Source organism: Podarcis liolepis (assembly GCF_965112155.1).
Source record: "Podarcis liolepis genome assembly, chromosome: 15".
Classification (NCBI taxonomy): Eukaryota; Metazoa; Chordata; class Lepidosauria; order Squamata; family Lacertidae; genus Podarcis; species Podarcis liolepis.
The window spans coordinates 24,932,451-24,957,623 of record NC_139566.1 but is presented as its reverse complement, the minus strand read 5'-3'; the positions used below and the strand labels follow the sequence as shown (position 1 = coordinate 24,957,623).

The 25,173-nt window shown below is 48.8% G+C and overlaps 1 protein-coding gene across 1 annotated transcript in view; it reads left to right on the top strand.

Moving 5' to 3' along the window:
* The window catches only part of GAS2L1 (growth arrest specific 2 like 1), a 47,861-nt gene that overhangs the window by 19,266 nt on the left and 3,422 nt on the right, over window positions 1–25,173 (top strand). Inside the window, exons 3-5 of the mRNA XM_083478526.1 lie at window positions 16,673–16,780; window positions 17,821–17,917; window positions 21,899–22,277. Of these exons, the coding sequence (XP_083334652.1) occupies window positions 16,673–16,780; window positions 17,821–17,917; window positions 21,899–22,277 (584 nt within the window). The remainder of the gene's footprint in view (window positions 1–16,672; window positions 16,781–17,820; window positions 17,918–21,898; window positions 22,278–25,173) is intronic.

Sequence of the window (25,173 nt, the reverse complement as noted above, 5' to 3'; positions counted from 1 at the left end):
TTCTACCAAAAGTCACGTCAGAGGCACGACACAACCACTGCGGAGATGTTGGAGGCCCTGCTAGGCTCCATGAGGCCTCAGAGATCACGTCTGAGGCCCTGTCAGGCCTCAGAAGCGCCACTGTGGAGCATCACTGTAACATCATGATGTCCCGTTATGTCGCAGGTGCCATTGGGCACCCAAAGCCCAAGGCCCAAGTTGCCGCCCCTGCTGGATAGCTCAGTTGGTTAGAGTGTGGTGCAGGTAACACCAAGGTTGCAGGTTCGATTCCTGTTGGGAACAGCTGCATATTCCTGCTTCGTAGGGGTCAGCAAACTTTTTCAGCAGGGGGCTGGTCCACTGTCCCTCAGACCTTGTGGGGGGCCAGACTATATGGGGGTGGGGCGGGAATGAACTAATTCCTTTGCCCCACAAATAACCCAGAGATGCATTTTAGATAAAAACACACATTCTACTCATGTAAAAACACACTGATTCCCGGACCATCCGCAGGCCGGATTTAGAAAGCGATTGGGCTGGATCTGGCCCCCAGGTCTTAGTTTGCTTACCCATGGACTGGATAATCCTCAGAGAGGGTCCCTTTCAACTCCACAATCCTATAATTCTATGAACGGCCCAGGGTCATCCAGTGAGCTTCATGCCTGAGTGGGGATTTGAACCCTGATCTGCCAACTCTTCGTCCAACACTCTAACCACTACACCTCACCGCCTCTCACCCTGGATCCCAGTTGGAAAAATACGCAGCTGGACTTAAAATATCTGTGGTTTTCCTTTGGGCAAAGTTTTCTGCTGCTGTATCTCTGGATCTGCATATAGACATCTTCTCCCCTGCCAAATCACCTCCTTCCTCAACTAGAGAGCCTTAGGGCCTCCCTGCATTTGACTTTATAATGAGGTGATTAGCAATTAGATTATGTGTTTTTTAAAAGTAAACACCAGGTGCCTAGAGGCAGGAGGAGGAGGAGGAGCGGTTATCAAGAATTCTGGCACGGGGAAGGGAGTTTTAAGTCTTCCCTCCCAATCTGTAATCTCCGTGAAATAGCTCCCCACCAACAATTAGCATTGGGGTTAAGCTTCCCATTGGCGCCCAGGGAGTGCTTGCTCTGCAGTGTTGATAGCGAAATTGCTACCTCCTGGTATTTAATATAAGTCATGTTTGCTAATCTCATCATTAACAGGATGATGTTCGATTCAGGTAGTCGGGCCTTAAGGGAGGTCAGGATGGTCAAGAACCAGCAATTTTCTCTCTGCACAACCAGGGTTGTCTGCAAGGGGAAGAAGCTGTTGACTCTACAGCACCACCACTGCAGCTGGTAGGATGGTGTACTGCAGCTGGCAGAAATTAATAACATTCCACCTAGTGTTATTTAACCCCTGACATGCCTGGTCTCTCTGCTGTAGGCTGCATGCGCGCAGGCTCCTACTTGGAGCTTTACTGAACCACCCACCTTTCTTCCTCTGAGCCACAGCTGGGACACCTAGTCCTCATAGTTCTTGGCGTCTGTCTGTCTGGAGTGACAATGGAGTATGCCTCCAGGGGTGAAGGCAAACCGCTGCATCTGCAGTGATGAGTTGACCTCCCCGGGGTGCTAGCCTGGGCAGTATGTATGGAGGTCCTGGGCTGCCTAGACGGCCTCGCTGGACTACAACTCCCATAGATTCACTGCCCATGCTGCCTGGGGCTGATGGGATTTGTAGTCCTAAATATTTGGAAGACATCAGAGCGGGGAGTTTGGCCTGTGTTAGGCGAGAGATGGGAATGTCGGAGCAGCATCCAGCCACTGCGATGGTGGCATTTTGTTTATTATATCTTTGGCAAGAGGAAGGCAAAGGATCTTGTGGCCAGCATGCGGCGGGGGGGGGGGGCAGCGGCTGAAGAGGACAGAGAGAACACGAGAGACTGCTGGCCTTCCCCACTTAGCAGATCACTGGGGCCTCTGTTCTCTCTTCACAATGGACGCCTGCCACAATTGAGGCTCTCCAGCCAAAGAGCCGGTCTGTCTCTCCTAGCCAAGACTTCGTAGGCAGAAACTCTGGATCCCATCTATACATTTATAGCCATGTCATACCACTTTAAGCAGCCATGGCTCCCTGTCCCTCACCCCCAAAGTATCCTGGGAAGTGTAGTTTGTTGAGGGTGCTGAGAGTTGTTAAGAAACCACTATTCCCTTCACGGGGCTGCGATTCCTAGAGTGGCTTAACAATCAATCCTTCCTCCCAGGGAACTCTGGGAATTTTATCTCTGGGAGGGGAATAAGAGCCCCCTCGCAACTCTCAGTGCCCTTGATAAACTACAACTCCCAGAATTCTCTGGGGTTAGGGTTAGGGTGCTGATGGGGCCAAACTTAAAGGAAATGAAGGACAACTGCTGGAACAGATCAAGGTTTACCTAGCCCAGTCTCCTGCTTCTGACAGTGGCTGTTTAGATGCTTCTGGGAAGCAGCCCTTCCCTTTAATCTGATAATAGTTGAGAGTCATCAATAGACCTGCCCTCCACTCATCTGAGGGGAATAGGGGTCTCTCCTATCAACTCTCAGCGCCCTAAACAAATCACAGCTCCCAGAATTCTCTGGGGGAAGCCATGATTGTTTAAAGTTCTACGATACTGCTTTTAAGTGTATATACTGAAGCCTCTGTTAGCTTTTTCTTTTCATCTCAGCAGGATTCCTTACATGTTGTTGACCCCCTATACCAGTCCCAGGTTTCCTTTTTGTCATTTATGTTGACTGTTTTAGAGAGCAGAATCAGTCCTCACGGCTGCTTTCAGAGTAGAAGCCTCTGCCCCGAGGAACTTACAAACTCTGGGTTGTATCCAGGGTTGGTTCCTACCCCAGAGCATTCCCGGCGAAATGAATGGATGTGACGGAGCGATGCTCGTTAATTTCAACAGCTTCGTTAATTTCAGTCGGTCTGCCCTGAGCCAAACTTAGTTGGAGTCGACCTTATATCAGTTTGAGGCAGAAGCAGATGTGTGCTTACTGCGGCAAACAGTTTTTCGGGGCCTGGTTGCAGCCTTGACTTATTTCCAAGCAACTCGTTAATTTGAACCTGATTTGTTTGCACAGAGTTTGCAGGGAAGCTATATGACGTCCGGTGTTCTGCAAGACTTTGTTCTGATTTGTTTGAGGAGAGGTTTTAAGACTTTGTTCTGATTTGTTTGAGGAGAGGTTTTACGATCTTGTGTCAAGTGACTGTTTTTCCACACTTTTCTGTGTATTTCCTCCATCACCTTGTTGGCAGTCTTTTGGGGGCAGGGAGTCACATGCCAGTGGTGGGTGGGACCATAAACAAAAGTGGGTGGAGCAAAAGATGCTAATTTACTTGCCTGCCCCGCCTCCTGCGTCAAAGCAAGCAAGAGGTGTTCTCAGGGTTCGAAGGACACATTCTGCCCATGCAAAAAACACTCAAGGAGGGTGCAAAGCAGGACTGGTGGTGTCTGGAGAGAGTCCCTAGGGCCAGATACAGAGGTCTGGAGGGCTACATTTGACGCCCTGGCCTGCGCTCCCCCCACTTTTCTGCTCCTTTACAAGACCCCTGTAAAATAAAGCACCTTTGTGGCTCAAGGTCTAAGTTAAAGGGACCCCTGACCATTAGGTCCAGTTGTGGCTTACTCTCGGGTTGCGGCGCTCATCTCGCTTTATTGGCCGAGGGAGCCGGCGTACAGCTTCTGGGTCATGTGGCCAGCAGGACTAAGCCGCTTCTGGCGAACCAGAGCAGTGCACGGAAACGGCGTTTACCTTCCCGCCGAAGCGGTACCTATTTATCTAATTGCACTGGTGTGCTTTCAAACTGCTAGGTTGGCAGGAGCAGGGATCGAGCAATGGGAGCTCACTCTGTCATGGGGATTCGAACCGCCGACCTTCTGATCGGCAAGTTGTAGGCTCTGTGGTTTAACCCACAGCGCCACCCGCGTCCCGGATCAAGGTCTAGGGTTGCCATATTTCAAAAAGTGAAAATCTGGACACAAAAAACTTCTCAGCGATTTCTGCCTAGACACTGTTACCAGCTGCTGTATTCCAGCTATGTTAAGGAAATTCCAGGTGTATGGCAACCCTAAAGGTGGCAAATTTGCCCCTACAAAACTATGGCCAACACTCTGCTTGCCTTTGAAGTTTCAAAAATAGCTTACAGCTCATGTGCTGGGCATTCACACCTGCAAGCTGTCGGCTTTTATGAGCTGCCTCCAGCTATGGTGTGGAGGCTGTGGGCTGAACTGATGTGAGTCAGGAGTCACCAATGCAGATTTGTCTGTTCTAGACGGGCTTTGCTGAAAGAAGACAAGGATGGATTTGTATTGCAATCCACTCTGTGGCCTTGGAATGCGGAAGCTAAAGTAAAGGATATGCAAGAACATTAGAAAATCTGCTGCGTCGGTGGCCCTTCTAATCTAGCGTGCTGTTCTTACAGTGGACGAGAGTCCTGTGGGAAATGAGGCAGCACTTTGCACATGGCCAGAGAGACTCTTACCTTTGTTCAACAAAGCAATAAATAAATTAGTTTATTGATTTCGACTGACTTTCAGAGCCCCCAGCCACTTAAACAACTGTGACCTCCCCACCCGCATTACTGGATTCCCAACTCATATCAGCAGAAGCCAGCCTGGCCACTGACTAAGGAGGATGGCAGTCAGAGCCCAGCAGCATCTAGGAACATAATAAGCTCAGTATTGCGGACACTGACTGGCAGCAGCTCTCCAGGACTTAGTATCATAGTTGGATGGGACCAGGAGAGTCGTCTAGTCCAACCCCCTGCAACACAGGAAAATCTTTTGCCCCACGTGGGGCTCAAACCCACAACCCTGAGAGTAAGAGTCTCATGATTTACCAATTGAGCTCCCCAGTAGCTACCCAGCCTGGTTCTCTCCCAGCTCTTACCTGGAGATGCCGATTGGGGAATTGAACCTGGGACCTTCGACATTCAAGGCAGATGCTCTACCTCTGAGCCACAGCTCTATAGAGGGCTATTCAAATCTCCCTATTCAAGGGAAAGAAGGCAATGCTTGTTCTGATTGGCCAGCTGCTACCCAGAGCAGGTTTGCTGCTTTCTGTTGCATTGCCTGACTTTACCTACCAGCTAGTAGAGATAAGTAAGGGAGGCAGCGAGCAGGTGACCCCAAGAGAGGCCCAATTTGTGGTTGTGGTGGTTGTTTTTACCCCCTTTTCATTATCTGGAGATCCTGAATCGGCATCTGGATTACTCCCTGTGATAAGAGCCTTTCAGGAAGGGGGGGGGGGAGAGCTGAGAGACTGACCTCTCCTGACTCTATAATCTCAAAGCCCTTTTTAATTTAAAACTCCTTCCTGGCCCGATTCCTTGTTAAGTCCCCTGATGACAGGGAGGGAGACCTCTTCCTAGCGTGCCTGGTTGGGGGGGGGGCAGGCAGGGGGCGGGCAGAGCCGGTTGCCGCAGCTGCTGCCTCTTCAATGACGCTACTGTTGGGTGCCAGGGCAGATTTGGCACTGGGTTTTGCAGTAGGAGGGCAAACGGCTGGCTTTTTACAGGCCGGGCATCCCTTCTGTGGGCTGTGTGGTCTCGGAGATGACACAGCCCCGTACAAAGGGCTATTGACTCACTGGGCCAAGACGGTCCCGAAAGAAACGAGTGCGAATTCTGGGCTTGGAGACGTAAACTGGGTTCCCTGTTATAGGACAGGGAGAGGGTTTTTCCCTCCTCACTCTCTCATAGTCCTACAACTCGGGGCTATCAGATGAAGCTGAATGTTGGAAGATTTGGGGCAGACAAAAAGAAGAAGAGCTCTGTTGGATCAGGCCAGCCGTCCATCTAGTCCAGCATCCTGTTCTCGCACAGTACATATTTATTTACTTCTTGCCCACCCTTCACCCTGCGGTGCCAAAGTGGGTTACAGCCATGAAAACACAATTTGAACCATGGGATAGCTCAGTCGATAGAGCATGAGACTCTTAAATCTCGGGTTTGTGGGTTCGAGCCCCACGTTGGGCAAAAGATTCCTGCATTGCAGGGGGTTGGACGAGATGACCCTTGTGGTCCCTTCCAACTCTATGATTCTAAGTCCTGGAGAGCTGCTGCCAGTCAGTGTATGCAATACTGAGCTAGGTCTGACTTGGGTATAACATTAGCAAAACAACAACAGACCTATGGTTACGTGAAACACACTCAATAAACACACAAGACGTAACCGGCTGTACTTTTAAGTAAATAAGGTATACTTCATTGTATCAAATTGTAGATTTCAGCGGAAGTTCATGCATAAGGTCCACGCATGTACAAATGTCTATTCCACCTGTCTGTTCATAGAGTCTAGTAATCCACATAAAGGGTTGTTACAGTTCCACAGAATCCTTTCACAGAGTCTAAGACAAAGATTTCCAGAATATTAGCCTTGTTTCGCCATCCTAAGCCTTATGCATGAACTGACTAGAGAATGAACTGATCCACTGGGTCTTCATCTTTTTTTGTTGAACTTTATGAAACTTCTTCTTAACCAAGGCTCAAGGCTTTCATCTGAACTAGCCAGATGTTTAACTGAGAATCCATCACAGTCAGTCCATCATTTGAAAAATAAGACTTGAGAGCTGTTGTACCCCAAAATGGCAACCAGACATTCCTTTTTGGCAACTGCAAGCTTGTTTGAGCCATTTGGATGCTCGGGTTGCGAACGTGATCCGTGCGGGGTGCACATTCGCAACCAGCAGTGTTCGCAACCCACAGCAAGGTGTCTGTGCATGCGTGGGTTGTGATTTGACGCTTCTGCGCATGTTCAAAGTGCAGTTTATCGCTTCTGCGCATGCGCAACTGCCGAAACCCGGAAGTAACCCGTTCTGGTACTTCTGGGTTTCGGCTGGTGCGTAACCCGAGATATGACTGTAGATCTGAGTTTCTAACACTGCTTCTTATGCACTTAAGAAAAGCGCAGGTCCAGTTTTTGGCTCTCTCCCTCCCTCCAATTTCTGCCCAGGGAGAGATGGGTGCTTGTATGTTAGTAGGTTGGTTGACGTACCCAACCCCCCATCTCTCCTCGGAGGTCCCAGGGGGCATTTTTTTCTGCTTCGTAATGTCCAGGCTCCATGCCCAGCCCTCGGCTTTTATGGACATTGTCCGAGTTGAGGAGGAGGAGGAGGCAGTTGAGAACAGACTCCCTCCTGCTTTCCTTTCTCTTTTAAAGCCACCAGCCCTGAGGCAAGAAGCCTCGGTGGAAATAAAACGCCAACAATCTTGGACTGTCCAGCTTTTTGCAGATGAAAATAAACTTGCTGCAAGGGTAACTTGGCCCACACATAAACAAACATGCCCGCACCGTATGTGCCTGCATTGTTACTCTAACTACAGCTAGAAATAGATACAGTTGGGCGGGGGAATGAATGAACTGGTTCCATTATCATAGTTTTGTTTCAACATCATCTCGTCCCGTTTCTGCTCCCCCACTCAGAACAAACGCCGCATGCTCAACCCACCCGCCTCCTGTGATCTCCGCTGTGGTTTTGACTCTGTTCCACTATTTCCTCTGTAATTGCTGTTGGTTTCTAGGAGCAGAATAATTGTATTATTAGTGTAAACAGAGGCACATCTATTCCGCCTTCTTCCCATTTCCTATAGAGACCAGGAGTCAGGTGGCTGCAAGCAATCTTCCTTCCCACCCAGACATCTGATATGTAGAGGTATATACTGCAGCTGCATATAGAGGTTCCTCTTAGCAGTTTAGGCCATTTATTTAGGAGGTTTCTTACTTGCCCATAAGGTCCTAAGGTGGGTTATGGTAATACAGTGGTGCCCTGCAAGACGAATGCCTTGCAAGACGGAAAACCCGCTAGATGAAAGGGTTTTCCGTTTTGGAGGTGCTTCGCAAAATGAATTTCCTATGGGCTTGCTTCGCAAGACGACAATGTCTTGCGAGTTCCTGTGGTTTTTTTCCCTCCCCCCCCCTTTTCTAAGCCGCTAAGCCGCTTATCAGCTGATCCGATCAGCAGATAAGCTGCTAAAAGCCACTAATAGCGCTAATCCGCTAATCTGTCAATGGGCTTGCTTCGCAAGACGAAAAAACCGCTAGACGAAGAGCAGAACAGATTCTTTTCGTCTTGCGAGGCACCACTGTAGAATATACAGTTATAAAAAGGAGACAAAGCCATTACAAGGATACAACTGCTAGCAAAGCCGCTTCAGTGATGATACAGGTGGAGCCCAAAGTAGAAAGAAACCCTTATACACACTTTCCTGAAGAAAACTGAACAAAGCACCTTATAATTTGATGAGAAGTTTTGTCTTTTCTCTCAGGCCCTGCACACAGAAGGAGGTCTTTCAAGCAAGCATACAGAGGGGAAACTCCCTCACAACTGTATAGCCAATCAGAGCATGCACCACCTCAGTGAGCATCCTGCTGCCCTGCCTGGTTGCTAAGCAACGCTTCCACTTGGCCCCCTCTTGGCTGGCTGACCTTCACACTAACTCTGTTAATCCTTAGGGTTGCACACAGAATGATCCCCATGATTGCACTTCCAAGAAAGATGAGTAAAACAGTTCCAAATGGAACAGAACAGTATAAAGCTTGCTAAACAGTACAAAAAGGCACAAAGCAAAACAAAAATACATTAATTGTCAGAAAGCCTGGATCAAGAGGTATATGGCTAACAAACCCCTACAATGAAGATGTTCTGTGGGGAAGGAGTTCCTCACTTTTGGGGTTGTCACAGAGAAAACCCCAAATCATAGCATCATAGAGTTGGAAAGGACCATGAGGGTCATTGAATCCAGCCCTCTGCAGTGCAGGAATCTTTTTGCCCAAGGCGATCCTCGAACCCAGAACCCTGAGATGAAGAGTCTCATGCGTTACTGATTAAGCTACAAATGGTTCACTACACTGACTAGAACCCACAATGCTATACAGTGGTACCTCGTGTTACAGACGCTTCAGGTTACAGACTCCGCTAACCCAGAAATATTACCTCGGGTTAAGAACTTTGCTTCAGGATGAGAACAGAAATCGTGCAGTGGCGGCGCGGCGGCAGCGGGAGGCCCCATTAGCTAAAGTGGTGCTTCAGGTTAAGAACAGTTTCAGATTAAGAACAGAACTCCAGAACAAATTAAGTTCTTAACCTGAGGTACCACTGTATATATAAATGACAGTATTGACATAGGGAAGAAGAGGTTTGAACCTCGCTGGGTCTCTGAAGGTGGCTGAATCGGCAGTAAGGCTGGTGAACTCTCCCATATCTGGATTACTTGGATTTCTGCATTGGGTGTGTGTATGTTTAATTATGTTGTGAGAGAGAGAGAGAGAGAGAGAGAGAGAGAGAAAACCCTGGGTTCTTGAATGGCTGCTGCGTAATGTGCGATGAGCTAATCTTTGCCCCAGATCTCTTGAGGTTTCCCAAATATAGTCACCTCTTGGCATCTGCCCGAGGAGAGCAGAACAGGGAAGTCATGGGTGGGCGGCTGGACGGCTGTGTTTTATGGGCAGCTGATTACATTACGCCAGGGCATGACTAGACAGGCGTACAAAGATGCTAATCTATTTGCAGGGTGTGTCAGGCGACAGGCAGAGGAATCTGATCAGGGCTGAGCCTCCTCTGTTTTTTTAACATTTTGCATTAACATTTTGCATCCAGGTAACCCATATTGATTCTTACCCATCTCTACACACTGCTGTTGCTTTGTTTTTGTTTGTTTGTTCAGCGCACTTAATATCTCAGAAGCCAGGGAGGTGGGCGGAATAAAATCCCTATTCCTTCCTCCCTTCTCCCTCGGATGACCGAAACCGGAATCATATAAGCAAAAGGGGAAACGTTGCAGAATGAGTGGTGCAAACGAGAACATTTTATTTATTCAGTTTTCCATGCATTTATTAAATGTGCACAAATGACATGTTTGTTAAGAGAGAGGGAGCACTGGAAACGGCATTTGGGCAAGCTCCGCAAAATGAAAAGGAGTAGCTTGCAAGGCAGGCTCCTGTGCTGATCCCAGATGTATGATGGGCGCAAGCAGGACTTTCAGAGTCTTCTGAGACCCAGTGGAAAGGCAAGACTGCTTGCTCCCTACCTAGATGCATAGCTGTCAAGCGTCCCTTATTTGGCGGGACAGTCCCTTATCCCAGCGCTATGTCCCACTGCTGTCCCTTATTGATGATGTCCCTTAAATAAGCTACTGAAGGTAATGGGACCCTTTCTATGTCCAGCTGTCCTTTGTCAACAACAAATTGTTGCTGTTTTTTTGCGTTGAATATATGCTAGATGGTAATTTATGGACCTAATAGGTATCTAAAGCCATTTGCATGCAACAAAATATGTATTTTATCAAAGTAATTGTTGATCCCTTATTTTGGCTGCTGATCCCTTATTTTCGAGGCTGCTGGTCCCTTATTTTCAAATCTGTAAGTTGACAGCTATGCCTAGATGTCTCTGGGGTGGGGATTCCTGGGTGGCCAGGCCTAATTCATCCATACCTGCATCTTAAACCCAAGAGTTGCCGCTGGCAACTTCCTGGCTCTGCACAGCAGAATGTAGAGTCTTGCCTTGCCTCTTCCGACCTCCCTGTTTTCCCGGCAAATCTGGAAACATTTGCGGCTGGGAGGGATTGGGGTGCAGAAGTCGGCCTGGGTGGTGGGGGCGAACGATCTGCTCTCCATCTTAAGTGTTCCCAGCTCTTCCTCGCTTCCACTCCAGATGGGAGAGAGGTCGAGACCAGAAGCGCCCGTTTGCAGCTAACTAAAAATACCAGTTTCGCTTCTCTTCCATCCCCGACCCCCACGACTGTCTCCAGCTTGGGGCTGGCACGGTGCCAAGAGCTGTTGAGATCTGGTTGCTGTGGCGATGGCCGTCCACATGTGTTCTGGAAGGCCGGCCTCCTGTGCCACATGTGCAAAAGATCTCTTGAGCCGGTTGCAAAATAATTTGCGGCCGGCTTGCTGCCTCATCTCCAGCCCGTTTGGCAGATTAGACCCCGGAGCGTGACGAGGGATTTTGGACGTTAATTTCTCCTGCGCTGCTGAAGATGTTTCTGTCAATGGGGCTATATAAATAGTAACACCCCCCCACCCCACCCGTGCTCCAATTCTCAGCATCTGCTGGTCTCCCAAAAACATTTCATAACGGATCGGCTGCAGGAGGAATTAATGTGTCCTCATCTGCTTGGAAGCGACATGGAGCGACATGCACATTCTGAAATTATTTTTTTTTTGGGGGGGGTGACTCTCTGGCTTGGCAGGGGGGGTGGATGGGAAATGGTGTCCCAACTAGAAGTGCTGCAGCTCAAAGCTGGCGTAGTGCGGCAGACTTTTTTGGATGTGGGATCCTGGGCTGGAATCCTTGCCTCTGCCACAAAACCTGCGACGTGGCTTTGGGCGAGTTACCCATCTCTCAAAATAAAACATTTGCAGCAGGCGTCGAAAGAGGGATATGAGACCTGTGTGAGCACAAACTTAAAAAAAGAGAAATATTCATTCAGGCCGTGCAGTCTTGCAAATCCAGGGACATTCTGCTCTCCCTCTGCATGATTTATGGATTTATGCACATTAAACCCATTTACACAAAGTTAATAAAAGGAAATGAATAAATGTTCTCATTTGCACAAGTTATTCTACGGCGTTTACCATTTGGCTCAATGGATTCTGGTTTCGGTCATTAGAGGGAGAAGGGAGGTGTCCGTCCCACCCCACCACCACCTCCCTGGCTTCTGAGATTTTGGCAGGCATTGCCCAGGGCAAGCTTAAGACTAGAAACTTGATTTTAAAAAGAGACGGATAGGAAGCTGATGTCAGGTCGGGCGTTGCATTTTGGATAACCCAACATGGCAGGCGGTCACCATAGACTGGAGCACAGTTTGATCTGCATTCAAAGGGCACTCACAACTCAAACACCCCAGAGTGTCTATCAGTGCTGTGTGCATGTGTGCGTGAGGTGAGGAATGGGTCCAGAGGCCCTTGGTACTTGTGTCGAACCCAAGCAAAGTTATCCTGCTATATACAGTGGTACCTCGGGTTACATACGCTTCAGGTTACAGACTCCGCTAACCCAGAAATATTACCTCGGGTTAAGAACTTTGCTTCAGGATGAGAAGAGAAATTGTGCAGCAGCGGGAGCAGGAGGCCCCATTAGTTAAAGTGGTGCTTCAGGTTAAGAACAGTTTCATGTTAAGAACGGACCTCCGGAATGAATTAAGTACTTAACCCGAGGTACCACTGTATTTACATTTTACAAGCTGCCGTGGGAGAGTTTTGCTCTGCAAGGTGGCATCTGAAGGGCTTTTGAATAAAACAGGCAAGCAAGCCTCATTGGGACTGTCCCGCTTCAGAACACCTGGAGTGGGGAGGCCCCGTGTCGGAATTGTGAAAAGCCTGACACCGCTTCCCTGCCTGTAGAAATCTAGCATGTGGCGGGGAGCAGTTCTAAACCCAGCGCCACCTCTCTGCTTGTAGAAAGCTAGCATATGATGGGCGGCAGTTCCACCCTGGCCCCCTCTTCCCTGAGAATTGCGGCGAAGCACTTCTGCTGGAGAACGAGCGGCCAGGAAGACTCGGCTAATCCATCAAGGGCAGCTTTTGGAAATGGACTCCCTGGAGCTATTACAGCTTGTCCATTTTCTGCCCTGGCCTCCCCGTTGGCTTCATTCCCTGCGTTGTGCTGCTGATGCTTTTTGTAGTTGCTTTGGCTGGACCAAAACCTCTTCTCTCTGCACAAGAGGTTAGTTTCTTCCCCAGCCAGCTGCTTCATCTCAGCTCCTTGCATCCCTTTCCTGGCTTCTCTTAGAAAAGCGAGAGGCAGGCTAAACCAGCCTTTCTCAACCTGGTGCCCTCCAGATCTTTTAAGCAAGGGGTGGGCCAAGGTTTTCAGCTGGCTGTCTGCCAACTTCCTGGCCCTCCCCAAAGTCAAAAAGGACTAGTCTTCTACATTGGCTCCCAGTATGTTTCCAAGCACAATTCAAAGGGTTGGTGCTGACCTATAAAGCCCTAAACAGCCGCGGCCCAGTATACCTGAAGGAGCGTCTCCACCCCATCGCTCAGCCCAGACCCTGAGGTCCAGCTCCGAGGGTCTTCTGGCTGTTCTGTCACTGCAAGAAGTGAGGTTATGGGGAGGTTACGTAGGCCTTAGGTTGCTGACCCCTGGACTAGACCAGGTGAAAATCAACATAATATTTTAGCTGCAGTTCTTTTATTTTCGGCTTTGTTTTCTTGCTTTTGAAAGAAAGTGCGCCTAGACGTTCCGTTGTGGTGCCCATAACCTAGGTTTAAGCTGCCATTTAGCGCCTAACTTGTCCTAGATGCCCCTCAAGGGGTCCCTCCCAGTGCTACAATTCTCTGATGGTACGATCTCAACTATATTGCTTGTTCCAGAAGGCAAGAAGGAGAAACACACATGGTGGAAATGGAAAAGGTGTTCATTATGGAGTAAGGCAGAGGTTTTTCCACTGGAGTCGCCAACCTTTGGTGCCCAAAAATCTCCACGCAGTCGCCATTGGACCTGCACCTGTAGCAAACAAGCCTGGGGAATTTTGAACACTGCCCAGGTGTTGTTGGACTACAACTCCCATCATCCCTGGCGAGCTTCGCCAATGCACAGGGATTGTGGCATTCGAAGTCCGACGACACCCGGGGTTGAAGACTTGACTGGCAGCTCCAGAGTTTCCTTCCCAGCCCTACCTGCAGACACCAGGGTTTTGAACCTGGGACCTTCTGCAAGCAGAGCAGGAGCTCTGCCAATGAGCTGCAGATTTCCCTTTAACACCTAGGAGAGCAGGAAGCTGACTCATACCAAGAAATACCATAAGTCTTATCGAACTCAATGGTGTCTGCAAAACCAGAGGCAGGGAATCTTCTGGGCCCAGAGAGTCAGATCTTTATCTGTGGGACTACCCACCTTCCATTTGCCTGATGATGTGAGTCACTGCAGTGGCCCATCTAGCTTAGTGTTGTCAAAACTGACTGGCAGCAGCTCTCCAGGGTTTCAGGCAGGGTCTATCTCTCTCTCTCTCCCCAGACCTTCCTGGAGATGCCAAGGATTGAACCTAGGAACTTATGTGTGCAAACTACTGAGTTTTGGCACTTCCTTAACACACAAGAGTGCTGGAAACTAACTCATACTATACCCAGCTCAGTATTCCCTTCACTGACTGGCAGCAGCTTTCCAGAGTTTCAGATATGAGATGTTCTCCAATCCTATTTTGAGATGCTGAGGATTGTAGCTGAGCTATTTTGCATGCAAAGCAGACGGTCTACCGCTGATCTATGACCTTGCACTGTACAGAGCCAGGCTACTGGTCCATCTCGCTCAGCTTTCTCTACACTGGCGGGCAGTGGCGTCCTAGGGGTTCAGGAGGGGTCTTGTCCCAGCCTTACCTGGAAAATGCTGGGGACTGGACATGGGACAGCTCTGCTCTCAAATAAAACTGCTAACAGATGTTGTGTCAGAGGTCTCTGTCCTTGCTTTCAGGAGCCCAACCAAATGTGGAAAAGTTGCAGTCATTTTTGCTGTTTTTTCCTAAGTGCAGGAAAAATCCACTTTTCCGCTCCCACACCCCACCCCCTTTCAGCAAGAGAGCTATTCTATACAGGCTTGTAAAATTCCATGCATTAAATTTTGTTCCATCGAGGGAAAATAAAAACTCATACTCTTCCCCGTCCGCCGCCTTTTTAAAAGCCATTTATTTACCTCTTTTCAGAATCATTAACTCACTTTTCCCAGGGATCACAGTGGCTCAGAAAACCAGAAAAACAGATTATTCATCGCTGAAGGTGGATAATCCCTGGAAGATAAGACTAGGATAAAATACTGTGAATGGTCATTGTGGCAGCTTTGAAGCTGGTCAGTCTAACACTAAATACGCACTGCATTCAGCGTTAGCTCAGTGTAGACCCATCACAACTAATAGGCATGGCTAAGTTAGACCCATTGATTTCAATGGATCTACTCTGAAAGCAACCCTTCAGGCTTCTGTCTGGCCCAAAGTTTTTGCCTAGCTGGAATGTGCCCAAGGAGTCTTGCTTTTCTGGATACAGAGGGGTGCGTAGGAACATAGCCTCGTTGCACAGAGGTCAAATAAATATCCATTGCTCCGCCCACTTTTGCCTCTTGGCATGTGGCCTCCAGAAGCTTTCTCAGAAGGCAATGTGGCCCTTGGGCAGAAAATGGCTCTTCCCCCTTGATTAAAGGGGAGTGTCTTGCTGCACCTAGAAAGGAGGGGAAGGGGCATCCCTCAGCCTCGGGGCCACTCTAGTAAGAGACCTGATCCATAGGAACAGGAGTGGCTATCTTGTACCAAATCAGATCATCGGTCCATCTAGCTCAGTATTGTCAACACTGACTGGCAGCAGCTCTTTCCGAGGCCTACCTGAAGTGCTGGTGGGAGTTGCAGTTCAACATATCTGGAAGGCACAGATTGGAGAATGTTGTAAACAAAAATTGCCCTTTTCCCTTATGGGGTATCCAAGAGCCCATATAGAGTCCTTACGTAGGTTCCCTATTGGTAGGAGAAAATAGCAGAGGCCAACCAAAAATATTGAGAAGCAAAGCAGCTAGTAAGCCTGATCTTTATTGCTCTGTTGCAACAGGGTTCTCCCCTCACCCGCAGGAAAGGAGGAGGAACCCAGAACCATGGTGCACAAGGCCTTATATGGACTTTTGAAATTGCCACCCTGTAGATCAAGACCACCCCCAGAAACATCATACATGCATCACAGAAGGGATGTATCCTAAGACCACCCCCCAGATACGTCATACCTACATCACAGAAAAGGTGGTCTAAACAGAAATTTTGGATGTTGTTTATCTCCTTGTCTGGCAGGTTACTTGATTGGATACCCTGCTTACTAGATTGGATTGCCTGGGGAGCCTGGCCAGTCTTTTGTAATGATAAATACTTAGTTCCTGGGCCATGTCACAGGCTCACACCCTAGTCAAACACAGACATACCCTTAAGACAGGATTTGTGAAGGAAAAGACAATGGGGAGGCTTTTCCATTTTCCTATGACCTTGCAGAGAAAATATTTCATCAGTTTAGGACAGTTTGGGAATAAAAAATGGTTCCAGGTCGGTCTTCCTGTGCTGATCTATGTACGTGCTTGGTTGGTACACTTATGAACATTGAACATATATATCTAAGACCTCAGAATTCCTATCACACAGTTCAACATATCTGGAAGGCACAGGTTGCCGAAGGCTGTGCCTGGATTTACTGCATGTGCCTTGCTGTTTCCGATATGTCTCCCTGAGCCGGGAGGGCATAAATCACTGCATCTGGGAGCAGCTTTTGGCTCAGGGTATCACCTCTTGCATCACCTCCTCTGGCTACAGACAGGGTGGGCCCCTTCCTTGTTTTGAACTGGTTGCCAAGGCGGGAGGCCCAAACATCCCCCAACTTTCAGTCTGTGGCTAGGTGTACTTCCATCGACAGTCTTCAAGCATTTGGGGGGGAGTTATTCTCCCTGGTTCCTTCAGGGCCATAGATGTGCTGGCTAGGGGCTGGTTTATTAGGGTCCCCAAGGGCCACCTTATCCAACCCCCCAGCAATACAGGAATCCCAACTGGAAAAGGAGACTTCCCCCGTTTGACCCTCCCTGCCATCCTGCAAGACAGGCTTCGCACAGGGACTTGAATCAACTTTGTTTTGTTGTGGGCTGCAAAGGAAGCAGTGTGTTGGATTGTTTGCGGTGGGTTGGTTGCTAATCAATGACTTTTCTTTTTTCCTCCATCCCCTCTTCCCCCTTAGGTAAGAGAGATCCTGGGCCACTGTACCTGCCCATCCCAGTTTCCCATGGTCAAAGTCTCAGAGGGTAAATATAAAGTGGGAGACTCCAACGCCCTGATCTTTGTTCGAGTAAGATCTTCTACAAATACATCTCTTTCCCTCCCCTCCTAGCTTTCCCCCCCTCCCCCCCAAAGAATAATCTCTCTGCCGGGCTCTAAACCAGTGGTTTGCAAACTGGGGTGTACCACCACCTAGAGGGCTGTGGGATTACCTATCAGGGTGCTAAGAGGCAAGGGACCAGCAGATGTGGGGCTGCGGAGAGCTGGAGGTGTAAATGACTATCAGACTTTGAAAAGCCCTGGATCAAGCCCGCCGAATTTGTTAAATTAATTAAACCACATAGTTTTAATTGGATTTTGAATAAAACGTGCAATTAATTGTTACTGTTTTGGAGTTCATTGTGTTATTATCTTCCTTAGTAGGACGTACAAACCACTATCCTGAATAATGCTTTTCGTAGGGTAGGGAGCACCGGGGATGAGTTTATGGAACCAAAGGGGGGGCCTCCCCCCCCAAAAAAAAGTTTGGGACCACTGCTCTAGACTCTGTGAGATCAGATTATCATTGATTGCATCTATCGGTAGCTTTATGCAAAGAAAAAGCGTCAAAGTACAATGAGGAAAATTTAATACAATGAGCAAGACAAAAGCCCTTAGATGCTCATCCAGATGTATAAGGGCAGAATGTTACCCGCCCTGTTACAAGACAAGCACCCCCCTAGGGGTTCCTGCAGCCAGTCGGAAACCGTGCCTTGGTGGTCGAACGTTTTCGGAAGTCGAACGGACTTCCGGAACGGATTCCGTTTGACAACCAAAGTACGACTGTATACCTAAAATCTTTTGCTTATTAGGGGCTTCCCGCACATTTTGTTCAAAAAATTGCTTTGCAGAGGTATCAGAGTTTTCAAAAGTAGGGGGTTCCATGCTTTTGAAAAACAGGTGGTCCTTAGTAATTATCTAATTGGGACCCACTGATCTAAAAGGCAATTACACCTGTTGCACCCCACCCAGCAATCTCCCCTCTTGCCTTTCCCTGTGAAGACCCGCCCTATTGATCCCGCTGGCAAAACTTGCTCACCTGATGTGGGTTTTTTTGGTTTGCCCACACAGGTGCTGAGGAACCACGTGATGGTGCGGGTCGGCGGGGGCTGGGACACCCTGGAACACTATCTGGACAAGCACGATCCGTGCCGCTGCGCCTCTTTCTGTGAGTATGGAGGACTCGGGTGACTTGTACTGACCTTTTCCAAGCAATGTGCACAAAAGTCTGATCTGGAACGCTTTAACAACATCTCTGCACAGGACCACAGAGTGGTACCCCGTGTGTGTGCATGAGTTGGTATTACAAAGATCCTCAGCATCTCTAGATGTCAGGCGGCAGAGGAACCAACCCCCACGGCAGGTTGCCAGGAGCGGATAAGATAAGGAAAAGAACCGTGGGAGCTGTTGTTTGCCCCCACAGAGCTGCAGTTCCCAGCGCGCTTAACAAGCCATACTTCCCAGGATTCTTGAAAGCTGCGTGCTTTCAATGTGTGTGTGTGTGTGTGTGTGTGTGTGTGTGTACGTACATCATGAAACACCCAGCAGGGCTTTCCAAGGGAGTGATGCTTCCGAATACAGTGGTACCTTGGTTCTCAAACTTAATCCTTCTGGAAATAAGTTCCAAAACCAAAGCGTTCCAAAACCAAGGTGCACCTTCCCATAGAAAGTAATGCAAAACGGATTAATCCGTTCCAGACTTTCAAAAACAACCCCTAAAACAGCAATTTAACTTGAATTTTACTATCTAGCGAGACCATTGATCCATAAAATGAAAGCAATAATCAATGTACCACACTATAAAATAAATAAGACGGTATTGTAGATGATAAAAATTAACATTTTTTCCTTACCTGCACTGATGATAGTCATTGTTTGGATGGGTTTTTTTTATCCATTTCCGCAGTCACACAATCAATCAATCAATAGCTGAACTGGGTTCCACACAGTCACAAAAACAAAAACTGAAAAAGCCTGAAAAACAAAAGCACAAAATTAAATAGCAAGAACAAAAGCACCAAACTTAATCAGTTCCGGCAGTCTGTTTAACTTCTGAGATGTTCGAAAACCAAGGTGCGGCTTCTGATTGGTGCAGGTGCCCCGGAAACAATAGCTAACAACCGCATCGAACATTTGGCTTCCAAAAAAGTTTGAAAACCGGAACACTTCCGGGTTTTTGCTGTTTGAGAACCAAGGCGTTTGAGAACCAAGGTACCACTGTACCAGTCCCTGGAAACCACGGAGGAGGGACAGAGTGCTCTTGTGCCCGGATCCTGCTCTGGGCTTCTGATTGGCCACTGTGAGGAGAGGGTGACAGGCTGAATAGGCCATTGGCCTGATCTGGCAGAAAGGCTCTTCTGATATTCGTACAGAGCTTCCAGGTGCAGAGGCAGTCTAACTTGGTTCTTTGGGGCCTTTGGCCACTGTGAGGAAAGGATGGCGGACTATATCTATCAGCAGCCTCATCCTGCAGACTGCTTTTTTATGCCATCTTGGGGAACGTGTTTGCGCATAAAGATAAGCCCAGATTTCTGGATTTTCCCCACATTGGCAACCTGCCTTGGCACGATCCTTGGAGGGGCTGCCATTGTTTACAAAGGCCATCCCTTGCTCTCCTGCATTGTAGCTCAGCAAGTCATGCTGTGAGCCTTCCCAGGAAACTGACCCCATAGCAGCTGACTCTGAGTCTTCCTGTTGTTCAGGGAAGCGGAGAGCATGAAACGATATTAACCTCAAAACGGCTACATAATCAAGCCTGGGAACTTTCGACTTCTGAAGGTGGGGGTTTGCTGCATTCCCGCAGTGCCCCCTTGTGGCTCGTGGCCATCATAGCTTCCTTCCACACGGGTTCATTGCGCTTTGCACAAAACAGTGACCTGGAGTTACCCAGCCTTGCTGTTTTTTTCTCTGCCTCCTGGTTGGCTTGGATGCTGAGCCTTGCAACCCTATGGGCTAGAAACTTGACTTTTTAAAATAAAAAATAAAAACAGACATTCCACAATGTTCAGCTGAAAGTACAGCAGTCCAACTGTAAAGGTAAAGGGACCCCTGACCATTAGGTCCAGTTGTGGCCAACTCTGGGGTTGCGGCGCTCATCTCGCTTTATTGGCCAACTGAGCCGGCGTACAGCTTCCGGGTCATGTGGCCAGCATGACTAAGCCGCTTCTGGCGAACCAGAGCAGCACACGGAAACGCCGTTTACCTTCCCACCGGAGTGGTACCTATTTATCTACTTGCACTTTGACGTGCTTTTGTACTGCTAGGTTGGTAGGAGCTGGGACCGAGCAACGGGAGCTCACCCCATCACAGGGATTCGAACTGCCGACCTTCTGATCGGCAAGCCCTAGGCTTTGTGGTTTAACCCACAGCGCCACCCGCGTCCCTCAGTCCAACTATATATATTGGGATAAATACCTAGTGGAAGGACAGCTTCATAACCCCCCAGTAGCATTGGTGCATAAGCTTGTGTTGCAGATGAGACAAAGGAATGGAGCAATGAGGGGTTGGGCTAGGGAGAGTCTGGTGAGACAGCCTTGTAGATCAATTAGCAAAATCTGCTAGTCCATAAGGATGTGCACAGCTGACATTAGCCATTTGTGAGCTTTGAGAAACAAAAGTTTGCTCTCTAGGTAGCCGGGTAATATCAGAGAACTGTAGAGTTACAAGGGACCTTAAGTTTCATCTAGTCCAAACCCCTACAATGCAGGAATCACAGCTAAAGAATCCCTGGTAGAGATTTGTATTAAATTTGTTTTAATGTGGCTGATTTGGTAAAAATATATATGGAGAAAAAATCAATAAAAATGATTTTAGAATCCCTGACAGATCCTTGCTTGCAACCACAGAGCAGGGGATGCTAACTTAGGAGACACAGCCAGAAATAGGCTTTCCCCCCCTGTTAACAAGGTTCACCAAATATTGGCTTGGCTAACCAGCCAGCCATTATTTGTCACCCCACCCTGTGTCCACTGAGAGTTTGGGAGAGGGTCTTCCCTCATTGGTTCAGGGTGAGAAGAAGGTAAGAAACTATAGAGTCCTCCTGGTGCTTGGCTGGGGCAATTCCTCTTCTGTACTTGCTTGAAAACCGCAATGGACGTGAGGTAGAGATCTCACTCGCCACAGGTCTGGGAGAACTCGCCCCAGGCGATGTGGCTTTGGGACGCATCCAAGGAAATGGGGGCAATTGGCAGGCCGGCAGCTGGCTCCAGCCCACTGGCCGGCAACCGGGCGATCTCCAGTCCTTGGATCAGCATGCACCATATTTTTCGCTCTATTAGACGCACCGGACCATAAGACGCATCTAGTTTTTAGGGGAGGAAAACAAGAAATAAGAAAGCAACGCAAAGCCTCCTGAGCGAAGAGGAAGCACTCCTCCCTCTTCGCTCAGGAAGCTTTGCAGGGCTATCCCTTAAGCCAGGAGAGCAAGCAGGATCGGTGTGCACCTTGCCCTCTTGCCCTCCTGGCTTCAGTGAAAGCAAGCCCCCTGGCTTTCCCCCCACCTCCCGCAAGAGCCGTGCGCTCTTTAAAGGGAGCGTGGCTCTTGGGGGGGTTTCTGGGAGGTGGGGGAAGGGACAGAGCCACGCACTCTGTCCCTTTCCCCACCTCCCGCAAAAGCCGGGGATAGTGGCGCCAAGCCTCCACAGGGCAGCGGGATGAAGGCTCCCCGCTGCCTTGCATTCACTCCGTAAGACGCACACACATTTCCCCTTACTTTTTAGGAGGGGAAAAGTGTGTCTTATAGAGTGAAAAATACGGTAACTGCGACTCGAGCCTCAGAAACCTTCAGAAACTGAGCACGCAAGCCAGCAGAGAAAATAACTCTCCACAACAGAAGGGTGGATAGAGGCTGTGTAAAGCGTATTTACAGGCATTTTATTCAGCATCAGGACAAAGGGAAAAACATGTCTTCTCTCCTTCGTGTCCAAGCAAGCAGCATAAGCAAAAGCTATACACAAACGGAAGTTCCCAGCAAGCTGTTTTCTGTGCTGGAGTGTAAACAGGCATGTGACATACAACAGTCATGCCTGTTCCTCTTAAGGTGGAAGGGAATATCTTAAGAGTGGCTTGTGGATGCTTTTCTGTCCTGGGGATGGAAGACCGTTTTTGTTTCATTTTCCTCACTCGTCCTGGTGTCCTCTCTCTGTTGCAGCCCACCGCCTGAACCAGACTCGGGGGCTCGGTTTCTCCCCCCAGAAGACGGTGACTCCAGGCAGCCCCCAGACAGGCAGCCCCAGTGCCCAGCGCCGGGCTGAAGCCATGAGCCAGCACAAGCTCTCCGAACCCCTCCGTGGCGGGGATAAGCGGCTCTCCGCTGGAGGGGACCCGAGCCACACAAAAGGGACCCGTCCCGGACACCCGGCCAAGGGGCCTGGAGGAGACCACACCCCTCCGCGGCAGCTGCCAGGAGGTCCTTTGGCCACGAAGCACGACGGGCTGCCCTCAAGGTCCGGCCAGAGCTCTGCCAGCCCACTGAGGGGGCCCACGGTTCAGCGGGACACCAGTGACTCGCGGCTGTCCAACACTCTCAGGTAATGTAGGTTGTTTTCTGGATGGAGGAAGTTGCCTTATCCCGAGTTGTTCCCTGGGTCCAGTTAACTGGTCTACACAGACCAGCAGCAGTTCTGCAGGGTTTCAGACAAGGGGTCTTTGCCATCCTTACCTAGTGTCAAGGGCTGGGCAGAGGAGGAATGGTGGAGACTGCCTCCCTAGCCTAATAATAATAATTTATTATTTATACCCCAGCCATCTGGCTGGGCTTCCCCAGCCACTCTGGGCTGCTTCCAACCAAATATTAAAATACAGTAATACATCAAACATTAAAAGCTTCCCTAAACAGGGCTGCCTTCAGATGTCTTTTAAAAGTTTGGTAGTTGTTTTTCTCTTTGACATCTGGTGGGAGGGCGTTCCACAGGGCGGGTGCCACTACCGAGAAGGCCCTCTGCCTGGTGTAATTTGGCTTCTCGCAGTGAGGGAACCACCAGAAGGCCCTCGGTGCTGGACCTCAGTGTCCGGGTAGAACGATTTATTATTTATATCCTGCCCATCTGGCTGGGCTTCCCCAGCCACTCTGGTTGGCTCCCAACAGAATATTAAAAACACAATAAAACATCAAAAACCACCCTAAGCAGGGCTGCCTTCAGATGTCTTCTAAAAGTCAGATAGTTGTTTATTTCCTTGGCATCTGATGGGAAGGCGTTCCACAGGGCGGGTGACACTACCGAGAAGACCCTTCCAGAGAAGAAGACAGTTCAGAATTACAACAGGGGTTTGAGGGAGGTCACAGCTCAGAGGCAGATGAGGGGGAAAGTTGGGAAAGAATGGGAGAGGAGGAGGAGGAAGAGGAAGAACCAGGAGAGCAACAGCTGAAGGACACAGTGTCTTTAGAAAGCATTCCAGACCCACTCCCTTCTCCCAGAACCCGGCGAGCCTTGAAAGTGGGAGAGCAAAGGGCTCAGAAGCAAAGGTTCCTCAGCGCCACCCGTAGAAGAGATTGACAAATGGGGAAGTGGGAGAAAAAGAAGGTGGAGACTCACCTGGGGGCAATGCCATTATTCCAAGAGGCTGTGTTTCTAAGCCTCTCTCTGTGAATATTGAATAAAAAGCAAGTGGTAAGAACTTTTCCTTGTCTTATCCGCTCCTGTCAACCTGCCGTGGGGGCTGGTTCCTCTCCTCTAGAGATGCTGAGGATCTTTGTAATCCCAACTCATGCCAATACACACACACACAGGGTACCACTCTGTGGTCCTGTGCAGAGATGTTGTTAGAGCATCCCAGAGCAGACTTTTGTGCAGATTGCTTGGAAAAGGTCAGTACAGTCACCTGAGCCTTGGGAAGCCCATAGAGCTTTCCAAGAGTGTCGCTCGTTTGACTTCCTCCTTCGGCTCTATGCCATTCTGAAGGGAGAAGACCATCAGGCAGGAAATGGCTTTTAGTATCTCCTGGGTAAAGGGAAGCTTCTGAGCAGGACCCGGGTGCAACAGCACTTTCTCCACTGCTGCCCCATGGCAGTGGAAGGGGAACATATCCATCATATGTTCCCTCCGTGAACTTGCCTAGTTGTTTTCTCAAGCCATCCAACTTGGCAAGCATTGCTGTATCCAACAGCTAAACAGATGCACGAAGGCGCAGAGAGCCTTAAGGTTCCTCCTCTGGGTGGCTGCAATGGAAGTCCTCCTCCCTTAGGCTCCAGCTTCACTGTCATAATGATGGAAAACATAACCTGTACAACTGTCGTGGGAAACAGCCAGCCCGTGGGCCTGGGATAGGTCAGTCAGTAAAGCATGAGACTCTTAATCTCAGGGTCGAGGGTTCGAGCCCCGTGTTGGGCAAAAGATTCCTGCATTGCAGTGGCTTGAAATAATAATAATAATAATAATAATAATTATAATAATTTTATTATTTCTATCCCGCCCATCTGGCTGGGCCTCCCCAGCCACTCTGGGCGGCTTCCAACAAAGATTAAAAATACATTAAAATGTCACACATTAAAAACTTCCCTGAACAGGGCTGCCTTTAGATGTCTTCTAAATGTCAGGTAGTTGTTTATCTCTTTGACATCTGATGGGAGGGCGTTCCACAGGGTGGGCGCCACTACCGAGAAGGCCCTCTGCTTGGTTCGCTGTAGCTTTGCTTCTCGCAGTGAGGGAACTGCCAAAAGGCCCTCGGCGCTGGACCTCAGTGTCCGGGCAGAACGATGGAGGTGGAGACACTCCTTCAGGTATACTGGGCTGAGGCCGTTTAGGGCTTTAAAGGTCAATACCAACACTTTGGAGGCAGCTGCCAAGACCATATAACACCTGTCCTGAATGACCTACATTGGCTCCCAGTACGTTTCCAAGCACAATTCAGTCACCAGTCTAGTTGCCGCATTCTGGATTAGTTATAGTTTCCGGGTCACCTTCAAAGGTAGCCCCACGTAGAGCGCATTGCAGTAGTCCAAGCGGGAGATAACCAAAGCATGCACCACTCTGGCGAGGCAGTCCGTGGGCATGTAGGGTAGATGGCCCTTGTGATCCCTTCCCACTAATTAACTATGATTCATGACAAATTATCTAAATTTTCTAATCAGACCACCTAGCCCTTGCAGGATTGGCCCACTAGGATGTTGTTTTTTTGGCAGATGCCACCTCCACAACCTTTCCCCAGCCTGATGTCATTTGACACCTTTCCACAATACTGAGCTGATTTCCAAATTCAACTTTTTATATGTTTTTTTTTAATTAAAAATGTGGTTTCATGTATAATTGTTGTAAGCTGCTCTGACGTTTATTAACTTATTTATTCATAAAAATATTTGCATGCTGCTGTGTTGTTGTTGTTTTAAGAAAATCAAAGCGGTTTACAGCAATGAAACATAAAAACCATACAGTAAAACTATTTAAAAGGTTTAAGACAGCTACCAGTTAACCCTTGCGGAAGGATGTA